The sequence below is a fragment of the Notolabrus celidotus genome, chromosome 23, assembly GCF_009762535.1.
Source record: "Notolabrus celidotus isolate fNotCel1 chromosome 23, fNotCel1.pri, whole genome shotgun sequence".
NCBI classification, from domain to species: Eukaryota; Metazoa; Chordata; class Actinopteri; order Labriformes; family Labridae; genus Notolabrus; species Notolabrus celidotus.
Window position 1 is genome coordinate 5,155,259 of NC_048294.1, and position 21,167 is coordinate 5,176,425.

At 39.1% G+C, this 21,167-nt stretch overlaps 1 protein-coding gene across 3 annotated transcripts in view; it reads left to right on the forward strand.

Annotated features, from left to right (window-relative positions):
* The window catches only part of zgc:109889 (uncharacterized protein LOC553542 homolog), a 65,627-nt gene extending 45,286 nt beyond the window's left edge, over positions 1 to 20,341 (forward strand). For 2 of the 3 annotated variants that reach the window (XM_034677233.1, XM_034677234.1), the window contains 8 exons: positions 1,364 to 1,517; positions 2,394 to 2,511; positions 5,219 to 5,287; positions 5,730 to 5,774; positions 8,395 to 8,528; positions 9,724 to 10,026; positions 12,023 to 12,423; positions 14,334 to 20,341. In XM_034677233.1, the coding sequence (XP_034533124.1) occupies positions 1,364 to 1,517; positions 2,394 to 2,511; positions 5,219 to 5,287; positions 5,730 to 5,774; positions 8,395 to 8,528; positions 9,724 to 10,026; positions 12,023 to 12,423; positions 14,334 to 14,491 (1,382 nt within the window). In that variant the 3' untranslated portion in view covers positions 14,492 to 20,341. The remainder of the gene's footprint in view (positions 1 to 1,363; positions 1,518 to 2,393; positions 2,512 to 5,218; positions 5,288 to 5,729; positions 5,775 to 8,394; positions 8,529 to 9,723; positions 10,027 to 12,022; positions 12,424 to 14,333) is intronic. The other variant, XM_034677235.1, reaches the window with a different exon arrangement.
* Positions 20,342 to 21,167: the final 826 nt, after the last annotated feature.

A 21,167-nucleotide genomic window follows, 5' to 3' on the forward strand; every position in this document is an offset into this window, starting at 1 on the left:
GGAAATTATTCACCAACTAGTTTGGGATTCAATAAAGTGGTTTGAGCAAGTTAATCCATAAAAAAGCCAAATTTCTTCAATTGATGCTTTTTAATAATAAATATTTCTAGATTGTTATTAATAATAATAATAATAATAATAATAATAATATATAATAATAATGAATAATAATAATAATAATAATAAATAATAATAATCATAATCATAATAATAAATAAATAATAATAAGTAGAATTTATAGAGTAATATCTTTTCTTTTGTTTGCATTTTTATTTTAATTGAACACCTCAAAATCTACATTGCAAAGTTCTTTACAATGCCTCAAATGACAGGTGCAAAATAAAGAACATCTTAAAAGACCATAACATTTTTGCGAGTATCATTAAAAGAACATAAAATTAACACAATTTAAAACAAACACTGTGTGAGACACTTTGATCAAATAAAATCAGGAAATGCTCTTTAATAAAATAATGTTTTGAGCAAAGACTTAAAAGAGAGCAGAGAGTCCGCCAACCTAACTTCCTCAGGCAGTTCATTCCACAGCTGTATTTATTCCTCTGACAGTGGAATCTAGTCATACTTACAACACACTTTAAAAAATAGATTATATGTAATTTAAAGTTCAACAAAGACTCAGTTAATGAAGAGAACATCCCAGAGATTTAATAACAAAGACGTTGTTGAATGTATTACGATTTCAGAATCAAATTTATTCCTCTCCTTGAATGGAAAGAAGATAAAAGAGTCAGAGCCGTGCTACTTTTATTGCTTTGGGAGGTGTAGACCACTTAACAATAAGAACCATAAACACAAGATTTTATATATTTTATGTTCCTCCAGTTACACAGAACAGATTCACCCTCTGGAAATCCAATGAAATACATGTTGTATTTGTGGTGTTAAAAATAGACCTTTCCTTTTACAGCTGTTTTTAAATAGATATGATAAAATCAGAGCTGCTACTTCATTCAACAGTCAAAAATGAATCTGTGACAAGTCTTTATTTGTATCACAGTGGAATCTGTTAAATATTTTTAACACTAATTCAAAATTAAGTTGCTAAAGTTGAATGGATAGTTGATGAATCCTGCTCTCCTGCTGCTACTCTCGTGATTCCTGACTCCATTTATCAGATTGAACTTTCCAGACTGAGACCAGAGACTGGAGGACACTGCCGCTCACGCAGGATTTAGCCTCTAATCCGACAATTCAACAGTTAAAACATCTGTTTCGAGGGATTATGTTGTCAAACACTGATAAGGGTTCCTCGTAAATAATTCTGCCGATTTATTCTGGCCTAATTTCAATATGTTTGCCACGCTGTTTATTAATCCCCCTTTTTTGTTTCTCCTCCCTCCAGTTTCCCTGCAGGACATCAACATGAGGAAGGCCTTCAAGAGTAGCACCATCCAGGACCAGCAGGTGGTGTCGAGGACCTCGGTCCCCAACCCTGTTGTGGAGATGTACCATCGCTGTGACAAACCTCCACCGCTGAACATCCTCAGTCCTTATAGGTCGGTGTTTTTCTACCTCTACATTTTGAGTCAATGGGTACGGTTACATGATGTTTTTTAATTCTGAATTGATAATTCCGAATTAAATAATTCCGAATTAAAGTTTTCTCCTTCGTGTTTACATGGAAATATTAATTCCGAATTGAGGTTAACATGGAAAACACGTTTAATTGTTTTTATTCAATTCCTGTTAACGTCTGGGTGTTGGGAAGGGTTTTGATTGGACAGGGGTGGGCGTGACGTATTTACGTTTACCGGAAGAAAACAGACTCCAGTTCCTGCTTCTTTCATTTTCGGTTACAACATGGAAGACCACACAATAAGTTCAAATGTCGCTTTGATTTTGACTATAGTTGTTAAAAAGCAGCTCGACACAAACGTACTGCTTCACTTTCGTCAGCTGAGGAGGAGAAGAGAGATAGATGACCGGAGAAGGGAGGCGGAAGACCGGACTGTGGCGATTCAAAGCCGGTTAGTGCAACGGCTGCTCTACCTCATCCTGGAATATGTGCCCGCCAGCGCGGAGTATGTGCGTCATCGCGACAGGACAAGGGAACGAGCGTGCGCAGAACGACCGGAATTATTTAAAGCGGAATGAACGTATACATGATAGAGGAATTATTCAATTCGGATTTAAAATCAGAATAAACCAGCCACTTACATCGGATTTAAGTTTAATTCGGAATTATCATTTTCATTCGGAATTAGGTGTTTACATGGTCATTTTAAATCTTTTTAAAGAGGATTTAATCTTAATTCGGAATTAAAGAGGAATCAAAAGTCTTTTAGACTTTTAATCCCTCTTTAATTCAGAAATCCATCTGTTTTGTTTGTTTCCTCCTCCTTTAACCACTTTCTGTTTATGTCCCTTCGCAGGGATGACAAGAAGGACGCCCTGAAGTTCTACACCGACCCCTCTTACTTCTTCAACCTGTGGAAGGAGAAGATGCTCCAGGCCACCGAGGACAAACGCAAGGAGAAGAGACGGCAGAAGGTACGGCTGTGTGTTTGTGCTGTGTGCTGCTGGAGCTCACATCTACGTGGATGTGCATGTGTCGAGTGCAAGGTGTGTGAGGTAGTGTGACTGAGCAGTAAAAAAAATAAACTCATCTGCTGTTTTAATTTGCTGCTAATCTGTTTCTTCCCGCCTTAATGTCATTTTTTTATGCAGTATTTCATTTTATGCGTTCCTATTTGACTGTATCCACCATTGAGCTTTGCTTTGTTGTGCAATAAGTTATTGATACAGCAGCAGTTGGACGGGCTCATTACGCAGAGACTAATGCATATCTAAAGGGGGAAAGCTGCTTTTAACAACAGATGAAATGAGTCGTGGATAATTATGTGGACTTATTTATACAAACATGGGGCTCCTGCTGTGCAGTGTGAATGCTATTGCAACAAGCATTGCGTTTCTTTCCGTCTTTCTTACCCTACAGCCTCCTTTGTAGCAATGATAAGCTCAAAAAAACGCTTGAACACAGAAATCAATAATTTACCTAACTGTGGGAAAGCGTAATACACCAAAGAGATAATGTTGTAGCTATGAATTAGCTAATTAGGCGTCATGTGGTGAACTGCAGTTACTCTGCATATAATATATATCGTCACGAAAGCGTTTGATATTAAATTCTGAAGACCTCTCGTACTTAGGATGTGGATAAACATCACTCTCACCCAGAGAAACAGACTGAATTTAATGTATTCTAGCAGAGCTATAACATATCAACACAACATGGGGCGCACCCCTCGACACTGCCAAGCAGAGGGCGCTTATGTTACACACAAAATACCAGTTTATAAACATTTATAAAAAATAGTATTAACACCATAAAGACAGGAAATTACTGGATTATAAAGACATTTAATGGGCGTTGACTTAGCCTAATGGTTAAGTTGCGCGCCCATGTAGCAGGTGGCCCGGGCTCGAATCCAGCCTGCGGCCTCCCTCCCGCATGTCATTCCCCCACTCTCTCCAAGTTTCCTACACTATCCACTGTCCTCTCCTCTGTAAAATAAAGGTGTGAAAAGCCCAAAAATATAACTTTAAAAAAATACAAATAATGACATTTAATGACAAATGACGTCTGTAGAGCCCTTTAAGTCCTGCAAAGGAGATATTATGTATTTTGTGCAAGCAAGTTTTTGTCTTGTGGCTTTGTTTTGTTTTTTTAACCCTGTATTAAGTTTCTCTTATAACAAAACTGAAGTGTTGTGAACAACTGGCGTTCAAATAATGACATTTGATGACAAATGACGTCTGTGGAGCCCTGGAAGTCCTACAAAGGACATAATATTTATCTTGAGAACTCAAGTTTTTGTCTTTTGGCTTGCCCTGTATTAGTAATTTTTTTCTTATAACAAAACTGTAGTATTGTCAACTACCAGCATTAAATAAGTGGTCACGATGTCAAACAAATTACACAAGACAAAAAATGTATTATAATAAATAAATAAAATAAATAGGTTACATTGAAAGTAATACAATATATATGAATAATAAAAAAACACAAAAAATACACTTCAGCTTTGAGGTACTAACAAGGTACATAAATTACAAGAAAACAGGTCAGTTGGGAAACAGTGACATTTACATTTACATTATAAGACAGGTCTAATTACCACCTCACTCAGACATATGTGACTTTAAGTTGCTGAGAATGACGGTTTATCTTGTCCCTTTTAATGACAGACGATAGCAAGTGGAACCATTACCACTGCTGCTTCCTCAGAGGTTATAATGTGTGCACACAAGATCAAAAATGGTCACCTTATGGGACCCAAGAAGACCCAAGAGTAGTTGATGTATGGCCTTTAGCTGAAAACCAATCAAAGGCATGGATTTTATCTATCTGTAAAAAAACAAAACAAAGCCAATGAAGGAATCACTTAACTTTTATTTTACTGAAGTAATGACAAGTCTATGATATGGATAGTACTCACACAGACTGTATACAGTGGATATAGGGTGAAATAGTCTGTGCACAAAGTGGACACAGATGTCCAGAAGCAGCAGAAGATGTCACTAGTTTGGACCACACTTGTTACTGAGATAGGCACTCATGTTTTACTTTGCATCATAATGACATCATGAGGAATATTGCATGTGTTGAATGTGTTGAAACAGTTGTAGATCTGCAGCTTACACGGCCTGTTTGGACTTCAGAGGCGTGCGAGCCTCAGCCGTGCAGCGAGGTATCTGTCACGCACAGGTAGCCTAGTGTAGTCAGCAGGGCCTCAGCTGGCAGCCTCATGGGCTCGACCAGCTGTGGGGTTTTTGTTTTATCCAAGGGCAACAAGATAAACGTTTTTTTTACGGTTGTGTGGAAACTTATTTTAAAGTCACAGAGTCACGTTTGACATATTTCAGTGGTAACCCCTTTTAATTCAGAGTCGACAGTCAGTTTTGACACCCCTGAACAACTGCTGCTGTACGACTTTGCTGCAATGTGTTGATATTTCTGTTCAATTTAATGCTTCTCACATTTTTCTGTTCCCCCTTCTGCAATTTGTACCCCAGCAGAGTAAAACCCCGTTCAAACAAAGTCCTCTTCTGCAGGAGGATTGCTCAAACTTCTCTTTATAGTGACTCCCTCTCTCCAAAGCAAACACCCCATCCTTCTTCCCCTTCCTCCTCCTCCTCCTCCGCCTCCTCTGCTCAGTCTAACGCACCAGCTTGTCTTTCTCCCATGTTTCCATAGGGCTGTCCGGCCCACCCTGACAGGCCCCACTCCAGACAGGCCCCACCCAGGAGCCCCCTGTCCATCTCTGTAAGATAACCCCCGACCCCTGACCTGCCCTCTCACTTTACCCCCCCTGCATATCCCACTAACACACCAAACACATCACACATACTTTTAGAGGAGGTACAAACTCAGGTAAGACACCACAGACTGAAGCAGGGATACTGAAACACACAGACACACACCTCCCCTCTGTTTGTGTCTGTCTGTCGCGTTGGCTCGCCACACCTCACCCGCTCTCTCACCCTCCGTGTTTGGTTTGCTTCCCGTCCCGTGTTCCCAGACCTTTTTTTTTGTCCATCATGAGTCTGGTGTCGGTAGTGTCCAGGTGTCAATGTGTAGACTAGACCGTGTGAGTGTGTGCTTTGCTGGTGCTGGGGGTCCCCTTTTCTTTTTCTGCCTCTGCCTACAACCTACTTTCTCTCCTCTCTTTCATCCGTCTCTCCGTCTGCCTCTGTGTCTGTTTCAGGAGCAGCAGAAGCAGGTTGAGGACCCGAGCAGGGAGGTGAAGAAGGTCAGTAATGATTTGTTTTCTATTTGTAACATCAATAACCAATAACCTCTGATTATAGGCCTGTTCAAGAAGTACCATATTTACTCTAATATGAGCCCTGAATATATTTTCCCTATGGATGGATGGATGGATGGATGGATGGATGGAGCAATGATGGATGGATTGATGGACCAACAGATAGATGGATGAATGGACCAATGGATAGGTGGATGGATGGACCAACAAATGGATGGATGGAAATATGAATGGATGAATAGATGAGTGGATGGAAAGATGAATGGATGGACCAATGGATGAATGGAAAGATGGATGGATGAATAGATGAGTGGATGGAAAGATGAATGGATGGACCAATGGATGAATGGAAAGATGGATGGATGAATAGATGAGTGGATGGAAAGATGGATGGATGGAAGAATTGGTGAATGGACAAACAGATGGAAGAATGGATGGATGGAAAGATGGATGGATGGATGGATGGATGGATGGATGGATGGATGGATGGATGGGAGAAAAGACAAATGGGTGGACAAATGGATGGAAATATTAATGGATGGAGGGATTGGTGAACGGACAAACGGATGGATGGATGGATGGATGGATGGATGGATAGTTGAATAGACAAACTAATGGATGGATAGGTGGATGAATGGATGGAAAGATGGTTGGATGGGTGAATGGACAAACGGATTGATGGAAATATAGATGGATGGATGAATGGACAAACCGATGGATGGATGGATGGATGGATGGATGGATGGATTGATTGATGGATGGATGGATGGATGGATGGATGGATGGATGGATGGATGGATGGATGGATGGATGGATGGATGGATGGATGGATGGATGGGTGTAAGGACAAACCAGTGGATGGAAGATGGTTGGATAGATGAATGGACAAACAAAGGGATGGATGAATGGATTTGAAGATGGAAAGATGGATGAATGGACAAATGGGTGGTTGAATGGATTGATGGATGTAAAGAAAGATGGATGATTTAATGGACAAATGGAAGGATCAAAAGATGGATTTATGAATGGAGAGATGGGTGGAAGAAGGAGTAAAGACACACAAAGGATGATTTTAGGATAATGGAATGAAAGATGGTTGGATGAATGGATGGACAGATATATTTTCCCTTTAAAAAAAAGTTGGATCGTCTCATATTCAAGTCTTAGACTTGAATGCCGTTGTTGGTTCACATCAGTGGACGATGTCACTTCTCCTCAAAGCGAGTGAACCTCTCATGACTGAGTCCAGCTGTCACTCACCAGCACTCTGTCAGTGGGATAAAAACTGGGGTTGGAGTCGCTGCGTCAATGACTGTTGACTCCTTATGAAGGGTCACTCTCTGACCACTGAGCTAAGCTTGCACTCAGGACATTTCCCGGCTTAATGCAGTTAATTTGGACATGTGCCATATCTAATCTACAGCCATGTCATTTTACTGCTGCGGCACACACTGCTGCTACAAACGAGCTAATCACCATTGCAGCAGTTTGGATGAGAGAATCGATTGGATCATACAGGTCCTGGAGAAGAAATGAATGTGACACGGGTGCCAAGTGAGCCAGGAGTAAACCCAGTGAACTCTTTTTATGGATGGATAGATAGATAGATAGATAGATAGATAGATAGATAGATAGATAGATAGATAGATAGGTAGATAGGTAGATAGGTAGATAGATAGGTAGATGGGTAGATTGATGGATGATAGATGGATGGCTGGAGAGATGGGTGGACGGAAAGATAGATGGAGGGATAGATGGAGGGAGAGTGGGATAGAAAGATAGATGGAGGGAGAGATGGACAGACAGATAGATGGATGGATGAAGACATGGATGGATGATAGGAAAGATGGATGGAGAGATGGGTGGATAGAAAGATAGATGGAGGGAGAGATGGATGGATGGATGGACAGATGGAGGGATGGAGAGATGGATGGGTAGATGGATAGAAAGATAGATGGAGGGAGAGAGAGATGGATGGAAATATAGATGGATGGATGGATGGATGGATGGATGGATGGATGGATGGATGGATGGATGGATGGATGGAAAGATGGATGAAAGGAAAGATGGATGGAGAGATGGATGGATAGAAAGATAGATGGAGGGAGAGATGGATGGATGGACAGATTGATTGATAAAGAGATGGATGGATAGAAAGATAGATGGATGGATGGACAGATAGATGTATGGACAGATAGATGGATGGACAGATGGAAAGATGGAGAAATGGGTGGGTGGATAGATAGAAAGATAGATGGAGGGAGAGAGATGGATGGTTCAAAAGATTGATGGAAGACAGATGAAAGACAGATGAGATGAGTTTTGGATAACAGAATGAAGGCCTGATGGACAGATGGAATGATAGAAAGATAAATAGATGGATTTAGAGATGTTTATGTGGCTGGTTGGATCAATGGATGGATGGATGAACAGATGGGTGGATAGGTTGGTAGATAGTTGCACTTAGTTGATCACAAATTTGGAGATTATTGAATGAAATACATAAATGTTTATCTGCTCATATCCAAAAGTTGTTCACAGTATTGACTTTGGTTTTACTTTGACTCATTAACAAACGCTCATTTCTTCTTTTTGACCCTCCAAGGTGCGTAAGGCTCGTAACAGACGACAGGAGTGGAACGTCCTGGCTTACGACAAGGAGTTCAGACCAGACGCCAGGCTTACCCCCTCCCCCTACCATGGCATGTCCTCAGAGGGCTCCTTGTCCCCAGATAGCAGGTAAACAAACGTGTGTGTGTGAGCTTTTCCTCTAAAGTCCTGTTACCGTGACACAATTGAACCTGACAACAAGTCTCCAGGGGCCGACGGACAACTTGACGTGACTTTGAGTACATGCACACACAAACCGGTCACAATTTCAGGACAATGTTTTGGGCTTTTGACTTCCTACATTGAGACAACCTAAAAATATTCGGTAGTTTCCTCAGCTTTGAAAAGCTTGATCGTGTTGGTACGGTATGTCTGGCTTTTAATGTGCAGGTGCTGTTACATAACCACTCAAACTCTCATAAATACTCACATTAAAACACATAACTGTGGAGTAATGGAGAGGGGAGCAGCACAGACATGCCTGCTGTTTTCTTTACAGCTCTCTGCTGCCATCTAGTGGTCAAAATACTTCACAACATATGAATAGATCAGTTGGTTTTAACATTATCTAAAGCCAAATCTTTGTAAGAAAAGCTTAAATGAAACATTTTAAGGTAGGTGTGAGAAGTAAATCAGCAAAAAAATTAATTAAGTAGTGAATGGAAAACAGAAAAAGCAAGCAGGATATCAAAATCGGTGCAAAATGATAATATTAAACCATTTTTGTGACGTTGTACTTCCTTTAATTTTTGTTTGTTCACTTTTTCTCTTTTATTTTGAGTCTGATAAGCTTCATTTGGTATCTAACTTAACAAGAGTGATACAAAACAGAAAATTTTACCCAGTTTCAAAAAAGCCACATTTAAAAAAAAAAAATCAATTTTTAATGGTATTTATTTATAGTTATTGAAAAAGAAATATATATACATTTTTATTTTTTCCTTTGTTTTCGGAAATTATAACATTTTTAATAAATACATTATTTAATTTACTTATTTATTATAGTTTCAAAAATCTATGTTAAATGCTATATCTTAAAAAGTAGCATTAATTATGGTATTTATTTATAATATATATTTTTTTTTTCTTGGTTAAAAAGAAAAAAATATGATTAATTTTTCATTTGGTTTTGGATTTCTTTTTTTTTAGATAAATCTATTATTTTTTCATGTTATTTAGTTTTTATTTAATAAGTTTCAAAAACCTATATTTAAAAAATGCCAGTAATATTGAAATTTGTTTATAATTTTTTATAAAAAAAAAGAAAAAGGTGGGACACAAGTTCACTTTGATGGCTTTGAACTCACCACTCTCTCATGTTCAGGTCAATGGCGTCGGATTCCTATCCGGCCAGCCCCAACCACCCCTCCGCCCAGCCCCCGGGTGCCGTCCACCCTCCCGACCCCCACGCCAGGGACCACCTCAGCGCCGCGGCCCAGACTCAGTCACTGGACCGAGGTCTCAGGCCGGCCAACCAGCCTCCTGGACCAGCAGGGCCGGCGGCTGGAGGGAGGCATGCGGCGTCCCTTGGCAGGACTCCATCAGGACACGGCGTCCCGGCTGGCGGAGACCAAATGGTTAACGGACCGAGGCAGCAGTCGGTTAAGGATTACCGGGCCGGGCACGGGTGGGTTTATCTTTCTATTCCTTTGTTTTGTGTTATATTGTGTTATACAATCTGTCACGTTGGAATTGACCTAAAATAACCTAAAATGTTAAAAAATAGAAACCTTGACGTATTTAAAGTTTTATGATACTTGTTGTTTCATAAAATGTTAAATCAAAAGCTGATAACTTTTGAAGTTTAGAAAGTTCTAGAGTTTGTGCTTTCCTTTTGTTCCAACTTATTAAATGAAAAAGTGAAACATGATGTTGAAACTAGAAAGGTCAGGAGAATGTCAGCCGGCCGCTGCTTGGAATGTTAAAATGAATTCGTCTCACCTTTTCAAAATGTCTCTTCACGAGTCCTCCGAGGCCTAAAACCCCATAACACCGACAGTCTTAAACGTCTACAAATACACCTTTACCCTTTACTCTTTAGTTCATTTCTTACGCTCTTGTTCTTGCATTTGAGTTTTGGTCGGCAGCTTGCAGAAACAGACGAGAAGTAGTCAAAAATGTGAAAAACAGCACAAAAAAAATGGTTCTACTCTGTGGTGTGAAAGCCAATCAGTGCTCAGATTTCAGACTTCCTGAAATGCATCATAAATAATCATCCCTTGTTTTACTCTTCTTCTCTCATCTCCCAACAAAACTTACTCTTTACAAATCTGCATCAGTTTGCAGTGAAACTGAGACTCTTCAGAAACAGATTAACAAACACTTTTCCAAGGGGATGTAATGAGGCACTGTTACTTTGGAGAACTTAAACCACAAAAACATGAGAAAATTGGTTGAAGTAAGCCTGAGTAAAGCTTCAGAGTAACTTCTGATTCACAGCGAAACTGAGACTCTCCAGAAACAGATTACACTTATCCAAGGGTGAAGTAATGAACTTAAAAGTTATGATGTTTATTTTGTACACGTTAGTTTGCTTCTCTTTTGATCTGAACATAGTCGCTGATTGGACTGTGAACAAGTCAGCGCACAGAAAAGGAAGTCTTGACAGGAAGTTATTAATTAGTGACCCCTAGCTACATGAAAAAGTTCACCATCACTCCTGAACATTAAATGATCATCAGATTACAGCCGTTGGGTTCGGAAATTCGTAGCTTTACGAAGTTCAAACTTTTTGCACCCAGTTTTTCTCACCAGACAAAAATCCAGGCTTGTTTGATATTTTCCTAAATGTGGCGCTGGTCCTTTAAAAGTCGCAGCTTCACTCTCAAAATCGAACGGGCAAAATCAGGCGGTTATTTTAAAGACATTTGGTGTGAAAGCTGATTAGTGCTCAGATTTCCAATTTCCTGGAATGTATCATAAATAATCAACCCTTGTTTTACTCTTCTTCTCTCTCCTCCCAGCAAAACGTACTCTTTACAAATCTTCATCAGAAACATGAGAAAATTGGTTGAAGTAAACCTGAGTAAAGCTTCAGAGTAACTTCTGATTTACAGCGAAACTGAGACTCTCCAGAAACAGATTACTAAAACACTTTTCCAAGGGGGAAGTAATGAACTTAAAAATGATGATGTTTATTTTGTAGACATGTTAGTGTGCTTCTCTTTTGATCTGAACACGGTCACTGATTGGACTTTAAACACTGCAGCCCACAGAAAAGGAAGTCTTGACAGGAAGTTAATTAATTAGTGACGCCTAGCTACATGAAAAAAGCATGAAAAAGTTCACCGTCACTCCTTGACGTTGAATAATCGACAGACTACCGCCGTTGGGTTCTGAGATTCGTAGCTTTCTGAACTTCTAACTTTTTGCAGCCAGTTTTTCTCACCCCCAAATAATCAAGGCTCGCTTAATTTCTTCCTAAATGTGGCGCTGATCCTTTAAAAGTCGCAGCGTCACTCTAAAAAAATCTTACAACCTGTGGTACCTTTTCTAATCATGAGTACATTTTGATGTTAAAGTCTTGAAGGTTAGCACACGATGCTTCTTATCTAGTGTTGTTTTAAGCTTCTTGATTCATGAGCAACATCTTCTCTTCTCTCTCCTCCTCTCCCGACCAGCAGCCAGCCCTCCACCATCCCCGAGTATTACATCCCCCCTGCCCCTCCCCCTCCTCCCCCCACCATCCCCTCCGCCCAAACCGCCTTCGACTCCTCCGCGGTCCCTCCCTCCGCAGCCGCCTCCGCGGTCCCCCCGACCTCCTCCACCCTCTCCCGTCCCTACTCCCCCTCCCCTCCCCCGCCCCCGGCCAACTACGTGCCCTCCCCTGCCCACCCTCCCTCTGGCGCACCCCCTGCCGCTCCTCCACCTCCTCCGCCGGGAGCTCCCTCTGGATTCCATGTTCACCCATCGCCGCCTCACGCAGCCGGAGGCCAGGCGGTGGACGGAGCGAGGAAGTCCACCATGCTGGGGATGATCCCGATGAGCGACGCCCGCTCCGACTTGCTGGCGGCCATACGTAGAGGTTAGTGCGTGGATGAGTATGTTTCAAAAGGTCAAAGGTCAAGCTAAAGATTATATTTGTGACTGTACTTCATCTTTTTAGTATCAGTGGTAATAATTATAGGATACAATACTATGATAGAATCCCAACAGATTATCAGGGACATAGCAGAAATGAATAAAAAAGGGATTTTGAGATTAAAGTTGTAAAAATAAAGTCGCCTTTGCTAAAATGAGGAACGTGGAGCATCTTGTGAAGTTATACTATACTAAAAAAACGGAATACTCCTTTAGTCTTTCAGCACATCAGCACCACATTGTCATCAGTATCTGTGAAGAAACTGACGGCCAAATTCCACCAGATCCGTGTCTTGGATCCGTCATGGCACCAGAACTGATAGGTTTCTATTCTAGTCAATGTGTTAACTTCCACTGGATCCGCTCTGTTACATTCTGGCTCCAGAGCCCTCTGGATCAGATTCACAAGACTTCTATTTTTGCCGGATGCCGGAGCACGACGCATCAATCTCAACAGAGCAGATGGAGCGGGACAGGAAGTCAGGCACCAAAACAAAATGAAAACATCCAGTTAATTTTCAGAATAAAACACTCTGTGTTATCACCAGATCGTTTTTCACTTAACTACAACAACAAACCGTCATGATGAGCGGAGCCAGGCCTGGAGTCAACAGGTCAGAGGTTTTCAGAGGACCAGAAAGACAACATGGATGAGAGGAAGATGAGAATCCTTGATTCAGTGATTACTGCAGGAAAAGCTTGGTCACATGACTCCAGCTGTCTGACGGTCCTGCTCTGCGGATTGGAAACAGACCAGACACGGATCTGGTGGAAGTCTGGTGGCCTGTGCACGATTGTTTGTCCTCAGTTGTTGCGTTAACTTCACAAGATGATCATTTTAGAGCAGGCTGGCTGATGCTCTGATACCCCGGGAATGATAAATTACATAAAGATTAACTGAAGCCTGTAATCACGACTTTTCTCTGATAAAATTACAACTTTTTCCCAGAAGATTACGACTTTATTCCGGAAATCTCAGGATTTATATCCACAATGTGCTTTTAATCCTCTCCCTTATGAAACAAAGTGATACAAATCCAGATTATACAACATTGACCTATTTTTAAACTATATAATGTATAATTTCATGCACTTCCTATGGTTGCATCTTTCTAAAAATGAATGTTTTTTGTATGAAATGCTGCCTTCAGGTGTCCTTAAAGAGATAGAAATTCCAAACATTAAAATTTTCATTGTTAAATTTCTCATTTTATCCTTGAAGTGAGATAAAAACAGTAAAAATGTTAAACAATCAACATAAGTAACAGGTTGTGATCTGATTGGTTGGATTTTTAATATGTAATAAAAATCAGGAAAACCCAGCCCCCTTAAAACCCAGTTTGAAAACGTGTTAAAAAACGTAATTGAACATATTTCAAAATGGAATGAAGTTGAGTTCTAATATTTTTACATAGTTTTTAGTATTTACATATGGTCTGAAATATAGGTAGAACATTTTGTTGATTTGGGTTCCCAGGGCCTTTAAGGTGTAATGACAATGAAAACACTTGCACAAACATTTTCAATTTTTATCCCATTTAATAAATTAAAGAAGGTAGAAAGGTAGAAAAAAGCATCAACACCACACAAACAGATGTTTCTATTTCCATTTATGTGGAAAAAATTAAGTAAAAAAAAATAAATAAAAAAAAAGGAACCTAAAAATGTTAAAACATTGTAATAAATTAAAATGATTCAATCTAATGAATCAGATACAAACTAAAACAGCATCACCACCTCACATGTCAAAGGCCCCCCTTGGATGAACTGTTGCCCAGGTCCCCAGAATCTTTTAGTCACGGCCCTGCTCACCCCTCCATCCCTCCCCCCTCCATCCTCCCATCCTCCCTCCAGGTATCCAGCTGAGGAAGGTGCAGGAGCAGAGGGAGCAGGAGGCCAAGAGGGAGCCTGTCGGGAACGACGTGGCCACCATCCTGTCCCGCCGTATCGCCGTGGAGTACAGCGAGTCGGACGACGACTCCGAGCTCGACGAGAACGAGTGGTCCGACTAAGAGATTCTCAAAGAGAGCGGGGAAGAGACGGGGGCTCGGTGGGTGGTGGTGGTGGTGACGGGGACATATTGAGACACTGGGGTTTGAAATGAAATGAAGGGTTTTAGTTAGTTCACTCATTAATATTAAACAAACAGAACTCAGTCACACATCCTCACACCAACTAGAACCCCAATCTGCAGCATTTTGAAACATTTAGCACTTACACAACAACAGATTGGTAATTTTAGCCCCTGATGACGCCTCTGCTACAACTGGAACCCCAGAGAGCCGTGTGTCTAACCACCATTGTGTGTGCTGTAACAAACACACACACATTCACACACTTCTAACAACCTCCACCCCCGTCTGCTCATTTTTAACCACTAACACTCAGCTGTGAAAAACAAACGCACCACTCCTCCTCCCCCCCCCCTACACGTTTGAGTGATAATTATTAGCAATATTACATGATTTCAAACTGTAGGTGGGCACGCGGGGGCTTAATGTGTTTACAAAACACTTGATATAGCACAAGACAAATTAATTATAGTGCAATCTTAACTTATCTGCCAAATGTGGAGAAAGAGTTTATGAAAACAAGTCAGGGAAATCAGGGACGACTGGCTTCTCGGAGGATGACTGCCTCGTTGAGTCGTGCCTGTTTGAGAAACACGTGAACGAGTCTTTGAAAAGCTACTCTGACTTTATGAGTGTTTGGTTTATCGGTCACGTTAGTCGACACAAGACAAAAGAACCAGCATCAAATCTATCTCTGGCTCTTTAAATGTGGGCTTGAAGTTGAATATACAGCCTGTTAGCTAGCTTGAAATGTTAGCTAGCTTGATTTTAATGTTGAAAGCTTTTGAACGTTTGGAAAAATGTCTCTGGAGAATTCCTCCTACTTGTACAGAATTCATGATTTAGGCAAAGTTGTATTGATGTAATGATTTAGATTATCTTTAAGATAAATTATTCAGATTAAGACATGGATCAAAATCCCTGAAGCAAATTTAATTTGTTGAAAAATGAAAAAAATATTACATTAAACATTCTGACTGTTGCTTAAAGGTACAACATGAATATTTGAATACATTCTCAATATCAAATACTCAATTTTGCATGTTCCTAACACAATCATAATTTAAATTACAAATGTATTTTTATTTTGATTTAAGCTAACATGAATTGAAATTTTCAGAAACATTCAAAACAAGACAAATTCTTAATATTATTTATTATATTTATATTTTGGGGCATTTTGCATGTTCTTAAAACAATCATAATTTAAATTACAGATTTATTTTCATGTAATATTTTAAGCTAATGCAGATGAATTTTTCAGAAACATGCTAAACAGGAAAAAAATTTAATATTATTTATTTATTCTATTTATATTTTGGGGCATTTTGCATGTTCTTAACACAATCATAATTTGAATTACAGATTTATTATTTTTATTTTTTTTCAGTGAACATGAATTAAAATTTTCAAAAACATTCAAAACAAGACAAATTATTATTATTTATTTACTTATTTTAAGTTATATTTTTGGGCATTTTTGTCCTTTATTTGATAGGACAGCCAAAGAGAGACAGTAAACGTGGGGAGCAGAGAGAGGGGGTAGACACTGCTGCAACGAGGGCTATGGCCTCCACACATGGGGCGCATGCTGAAACCACTAGACCAGCAATGCCCCAAAAACAAAAAATGTTTTAAGTCAGCTTAATGAAAGTCACCTTAAATTCTCTAAATCATCTAAGAGTTTTATAGCATGGCCCAATCTTGTTTTTTCCTTCTACTGTAGTGACTCCAAACAAAACTGTTCACATCTTAAATGTTGTTTTAAATGATATTTAATACAATTACATTTCTTGTATGAGACGCTCTGTTAATACCTTTCTTGTCATCTTAGAAGTGAGCTGCGTTAGTATGCATAAGTGAAACAGAGTGAAGTATTCTGTTGTGTTACAGTATTTTGCCCAGAAGATGGCGCTCAAAGAAACAATTGACCGCTGAGCTCAGCTACAGCACAGGCAGCTGGTAGGGTTGCAGCAACAGATGGGACAAGAAAGAGCTCCTCATCTGCACAGAAACTGTACATCGCTGAACTTATTTGGCATTTTGGGAACCCCCCAAAAAACTTATAAGCAGGGGCACATATTTATCCTGGGTTTGGCGTTAGTTCAACTTGATCTTTTCCTTTAGATCAGAGGGTGTTCAAGTGAGAAGAGTAACCAATTCCAAGAGAAACTTTTAACATGTAATGAAAACAATTATTACAAGTAGAATTAAAAATGCTCCAGTGTGATATTTAAAATGGTTCAAAATGATTTTCTTTGTTTGTTTTTGTTACTTATTAATATATTTATTTATTATGTAGTTAGATACAATGTACATTCATCTACATTGTAGTGGAGATCACACAACAATGTGAAATATCTAGAGTTAGCTAACAGGCTAATTTATGTCGTACTCCCTGAGTGGTGAAACATTCAGTATTACAGGCTTTTCTTCATTTTTTTAATAAAGAAGACAACAAACAAGCAAAATTAGTCATAAGGTAACGAAAAAAATATATTTATTGTCTCCAGAGATAAGAGTGCTGGTGGCTCTCTTGTTCACGTGGAAAGCCAAACTCTCATGAAGTCAACGTAGACCTTGAACTCTTACCTTGAAGGATGTGACAAACGGCAGTTCTCCCAGTGAGAGAGCCTCATAGCTCAAACTGAGACAAAAGACACCACCCACCCAGACTCGTGCTGGTTCTGAGGTTTGTGATCAATCATTCAGCCTTCATATCACAGCGTTGAACTCTAAAATAAGTGAGCCCAGCTTCTGCCATCAGTTTGGTCCGTTTTATATTTAAGTTTTCTTCTTTGTTTTTAATCATTCATAATTCACAGCCTAACATTTCAGCCAGTGACTGTGTGCTGTGGTATTGGTCTTATATAAACGCTTCCTCTCTTTAACATCACCGGAAAACGCACTCGCATAGCTTGTCATCCAGACCTGGGGTCAAAGGTCACGTCCACTCCGCCATACGCGACCCTGGATCAGCACTGCTGTCTGCAGAGGCTTTTGTGAACGCAGCCCCTGGACTATAAATACATAAGTGTAAGAGACTTGCAACAGTAATATACGGTATATTATCTATCTCTCTTTTCAGTATAGGTTTGGCTAATCCTCAGTATGAGCTGATTGGACTGTAGTGTTTTTATAACGTGGTTTTTCCTTTTAAAATGTGCTGCAGTGAGTTGTTCAATTTGGTTTATTTTGGGGGTTTTCTACTCCAGGAGAGGATTGAGGTTCATGATAAAGAAGATAAACACGTGTCAGAAGAAGCCAGTTAGTTAAAGAAGTACCCCATATTTTTTTTATAAGATACACCTGATCTTAATTTAATCTTGAGCCAAAGCACTTCCTCAAAAGCCGTTAAAAACTGGATTAAATCCAAGGTAGTGTGACGCCTCGAACAGATACAGTACCCTCCTCTTACTCTAAAGACGTTAACCAATGTTGTGTTATCTTTAGACTCCAGTAATGGTTCTAGGTCGTCCATTTGTAAGGAATAAGGGCTCCTTATCACAGGAAAGCTAACTCAAAATATTTAACCTTTGTCACAATGAAATAAAGACAGAGTCAAGTTAGCTGGAACCTTAGCTTATCATGTAAAACAATCAAATTGTTTAAGCTCAAAAGATCTCCATATCTAGAAGTCTTAGGACCTGCAATAATTAAACTAGTTTAATTGACAGAATTGGTTGCATATTTTTAAAAGACAGGTGTTCTCCAGTATTCGGCCAGTGCAGAGAAAAAAACATTATTTTAATATGTGTGCTGTAAATATAAGATAAAGACTGTAATTGGGTAAAAAAACAGGGCGATTGATTAGCGATTGTTTTGGTATGCTAGTTAAAGAAACGACCACATTCATAAGGTCGCCATTTTCTCCGGACATCATGCTTAGGTAGGGAAGCTCAAAATGTTGTGTAATGTTCTGTAGTACTGGTTTCAAATCTTACAAAATGTGTGACATCTAAGAAATAATAATGCAATAATACATTTTGGAGTTTCTTAATATTTTCTAAGGGAAGTTCTCAAGGCAGAAAATGATGTCATTTAGCAGATAAGTCCCAGCTAGCTTACATTTGGCTAGCTAAAATAAACTTTGGTTCTAAAGCATCACTGCTAGCTTACTTTATTGCAAGCTAGCTAGCTGATACTGCCTTTGGCTTCATAGTGTTTTCAGTATCCAAAAATAAAAAATATAAAAGTTATATAATTTCTAAACAAAATTGAATGCATCACAACAGCTTCTAATTCCTAGCTTGGCATACATAACATTTGGCTCACTAACTCTACTGCTAGCTAGCTTATACTGCCATTGGCATCACTATCATAGTGTTTTCAGTATCCAAAAGTTGCATTACAACATAAAATGTATATATTTTCAAAATTGAATGCGGCATGTACCAAAAGCTAGACCACAACAGCTTCTTATTCTGAGCTCCAAGCAGTTGGCTAGCTAACATAACATTTGGCTCCCTAACATTACTGCTAGCTAGCTAATACTGCTATTATAGCTTCACTATCATAGTGTTTTCAGTATAAAAAAAAATGCGGCTTGTACCGAAAGCTAGACCACAACAGCTTCTTATTCCAAGCTCGGCAACAGTTGGCTAGCTAACATAACATTTGTCTCTCTAACATTACTGCTAGCTAGCTATTACTGACTTTGGCGTCTCAATCATAGTGTTTTCAGTATCTAAAAATGTGGCTTTGTTGAAAGCTAGGTCACAACAGCTTCTTATTCTGAGCTCCAAGCAGTTGGCTAGCTAACATACCATTTGGCTTGCTAACATTACTGTAAGCTAACACTGTCTTTGGCTTTACTATCATATGGGGTTCCATACCTCAGCTTCTAAGCCCTGGCTAACAAAACTGTTGGTAAGTGAACTAACTAAGTTAGCCAACAGTACTTTCAGCTAACATAACTGCTTGCTAGCTAAAATTATGTTTTGCTTTACAGTCATTTCGTGTAACATACTAGATGGTAACATTAGCTAACATAACTGCTTGCTAGCTAATATTACCTTTAGCTTTACAATTATTACGTGTAATGCTACTAGAAGGTAACATTAGCTAAGAAGTGGCTTTATGCTAATGTTAGCAGTTGTCTAAAAGAAGCTTATAACTTATCAAGTATGATGTTTTAACATTAAATACGGCCCTATATTAATGAATTAAATGTTAAAAAGGTGTTAATAACTTTAATACAGCAGTTTAACATTCTAAGCATTTAAGCTTCCCACGTTGAGTTTGACGTCTTAGGAAAATGGCCTCCTTGTGAATATACCTAATTAAGTCAAGACCTTTATTTTGAAATGTTAGGAAGAGAAGCACAATGAGTAACTAAATGTGATTAGTTATTCAGACCTTGGCCAAATGTTCTAAGAGGATATTTGAACCCAGAATATTTTAATCAAAGCCCTTCGTGACCTTTCAGCTACAAAGAATGTTAAAGCTGTAAAACTTAATATTTATTATCTGGTGCTGTAACGATTCCCGCCCCTGGAAACTCCCAGACTCTTTATTTTGGCACCAAAAGGCCGAGATGTAATATCAACCACACCTTGTTGTGTACAGGTTGTCTTTGGCTGCTGGCTTGTGAGAATATTTCATTATGTGTTGAAAAATGTGAGAAATGAATCATGTTGTATAAACTTTTGGTAAGGAAGCCTGTAAAGTACATTTGGGGTAATATAACATAGACAATGGAACAAAATAAAACTGTGTATTGCACACTAAAACCAACTGTAAGCAAGTATGCATGTTACTATAGACAATAAATGGTGAATAAAAATGTTATCCTGTGATTCTTTTTTACATATTCATTAAATGTATTTAACACAGCTTTGCTCTCTGATATACTTCTGAGGTTGTGACATTTGATGTTATACCTTGACATAAATGTTAAATATATAATATGTAAGCTTTTTTACTTTGTACGATTTTAACATTTTCAAGATGACTCTCGATTTCAAGATGATCAAGATGTTCTCTGAGTCTTCTCTCTATGAAGGCATACGACTTGTGTCTATATCGCGTGAACTGAGAAAATGTTTGTTTATCAAACTGTTGTGAATCTAAATCTCTGACTGTTCATCCGTCTTGAATTTTTCTAAATAACTGCACATAATGTTAATTTCTTGTTTGTTTTGAAGTTGTATTTTTGGGCCTTATTAGACAGGACAGCTATAGAGAGACTGTAAGCAAGGGTCGTGACCTTTAGTTGAACTTACAATCGCTTCAATGAGGACTTTAACTTCTGTACATTGGGCGCATGCTTAAACCCCACATCATATCAATTCAACACTATGCAGGCCTATTCCTGAAGACCTGAGGTATTCCAGTCCGTCTGTTATTTTGCTGCTCTGCCTATAAAATTTGAGTAACTGTCACAAAAGTTTATGCAAAACATCTCTGGAACAAGCCTTTAAAATGTGTTTCCAGTTGTTATATTTTTTGCAGTGTTGTTACAGAAATTTCACTCAAATGCAACCTTTGAAAGCCACCAATGGAAAATATCTCTTGAAGGATTAGCAAGAGAGCTACTGCAACCACATTTGGTGAATGTGTGTGTACATATGATGGCCGAGGAGCCCCATGTTGGGCGGCTTTGGCTCAGTGGTAT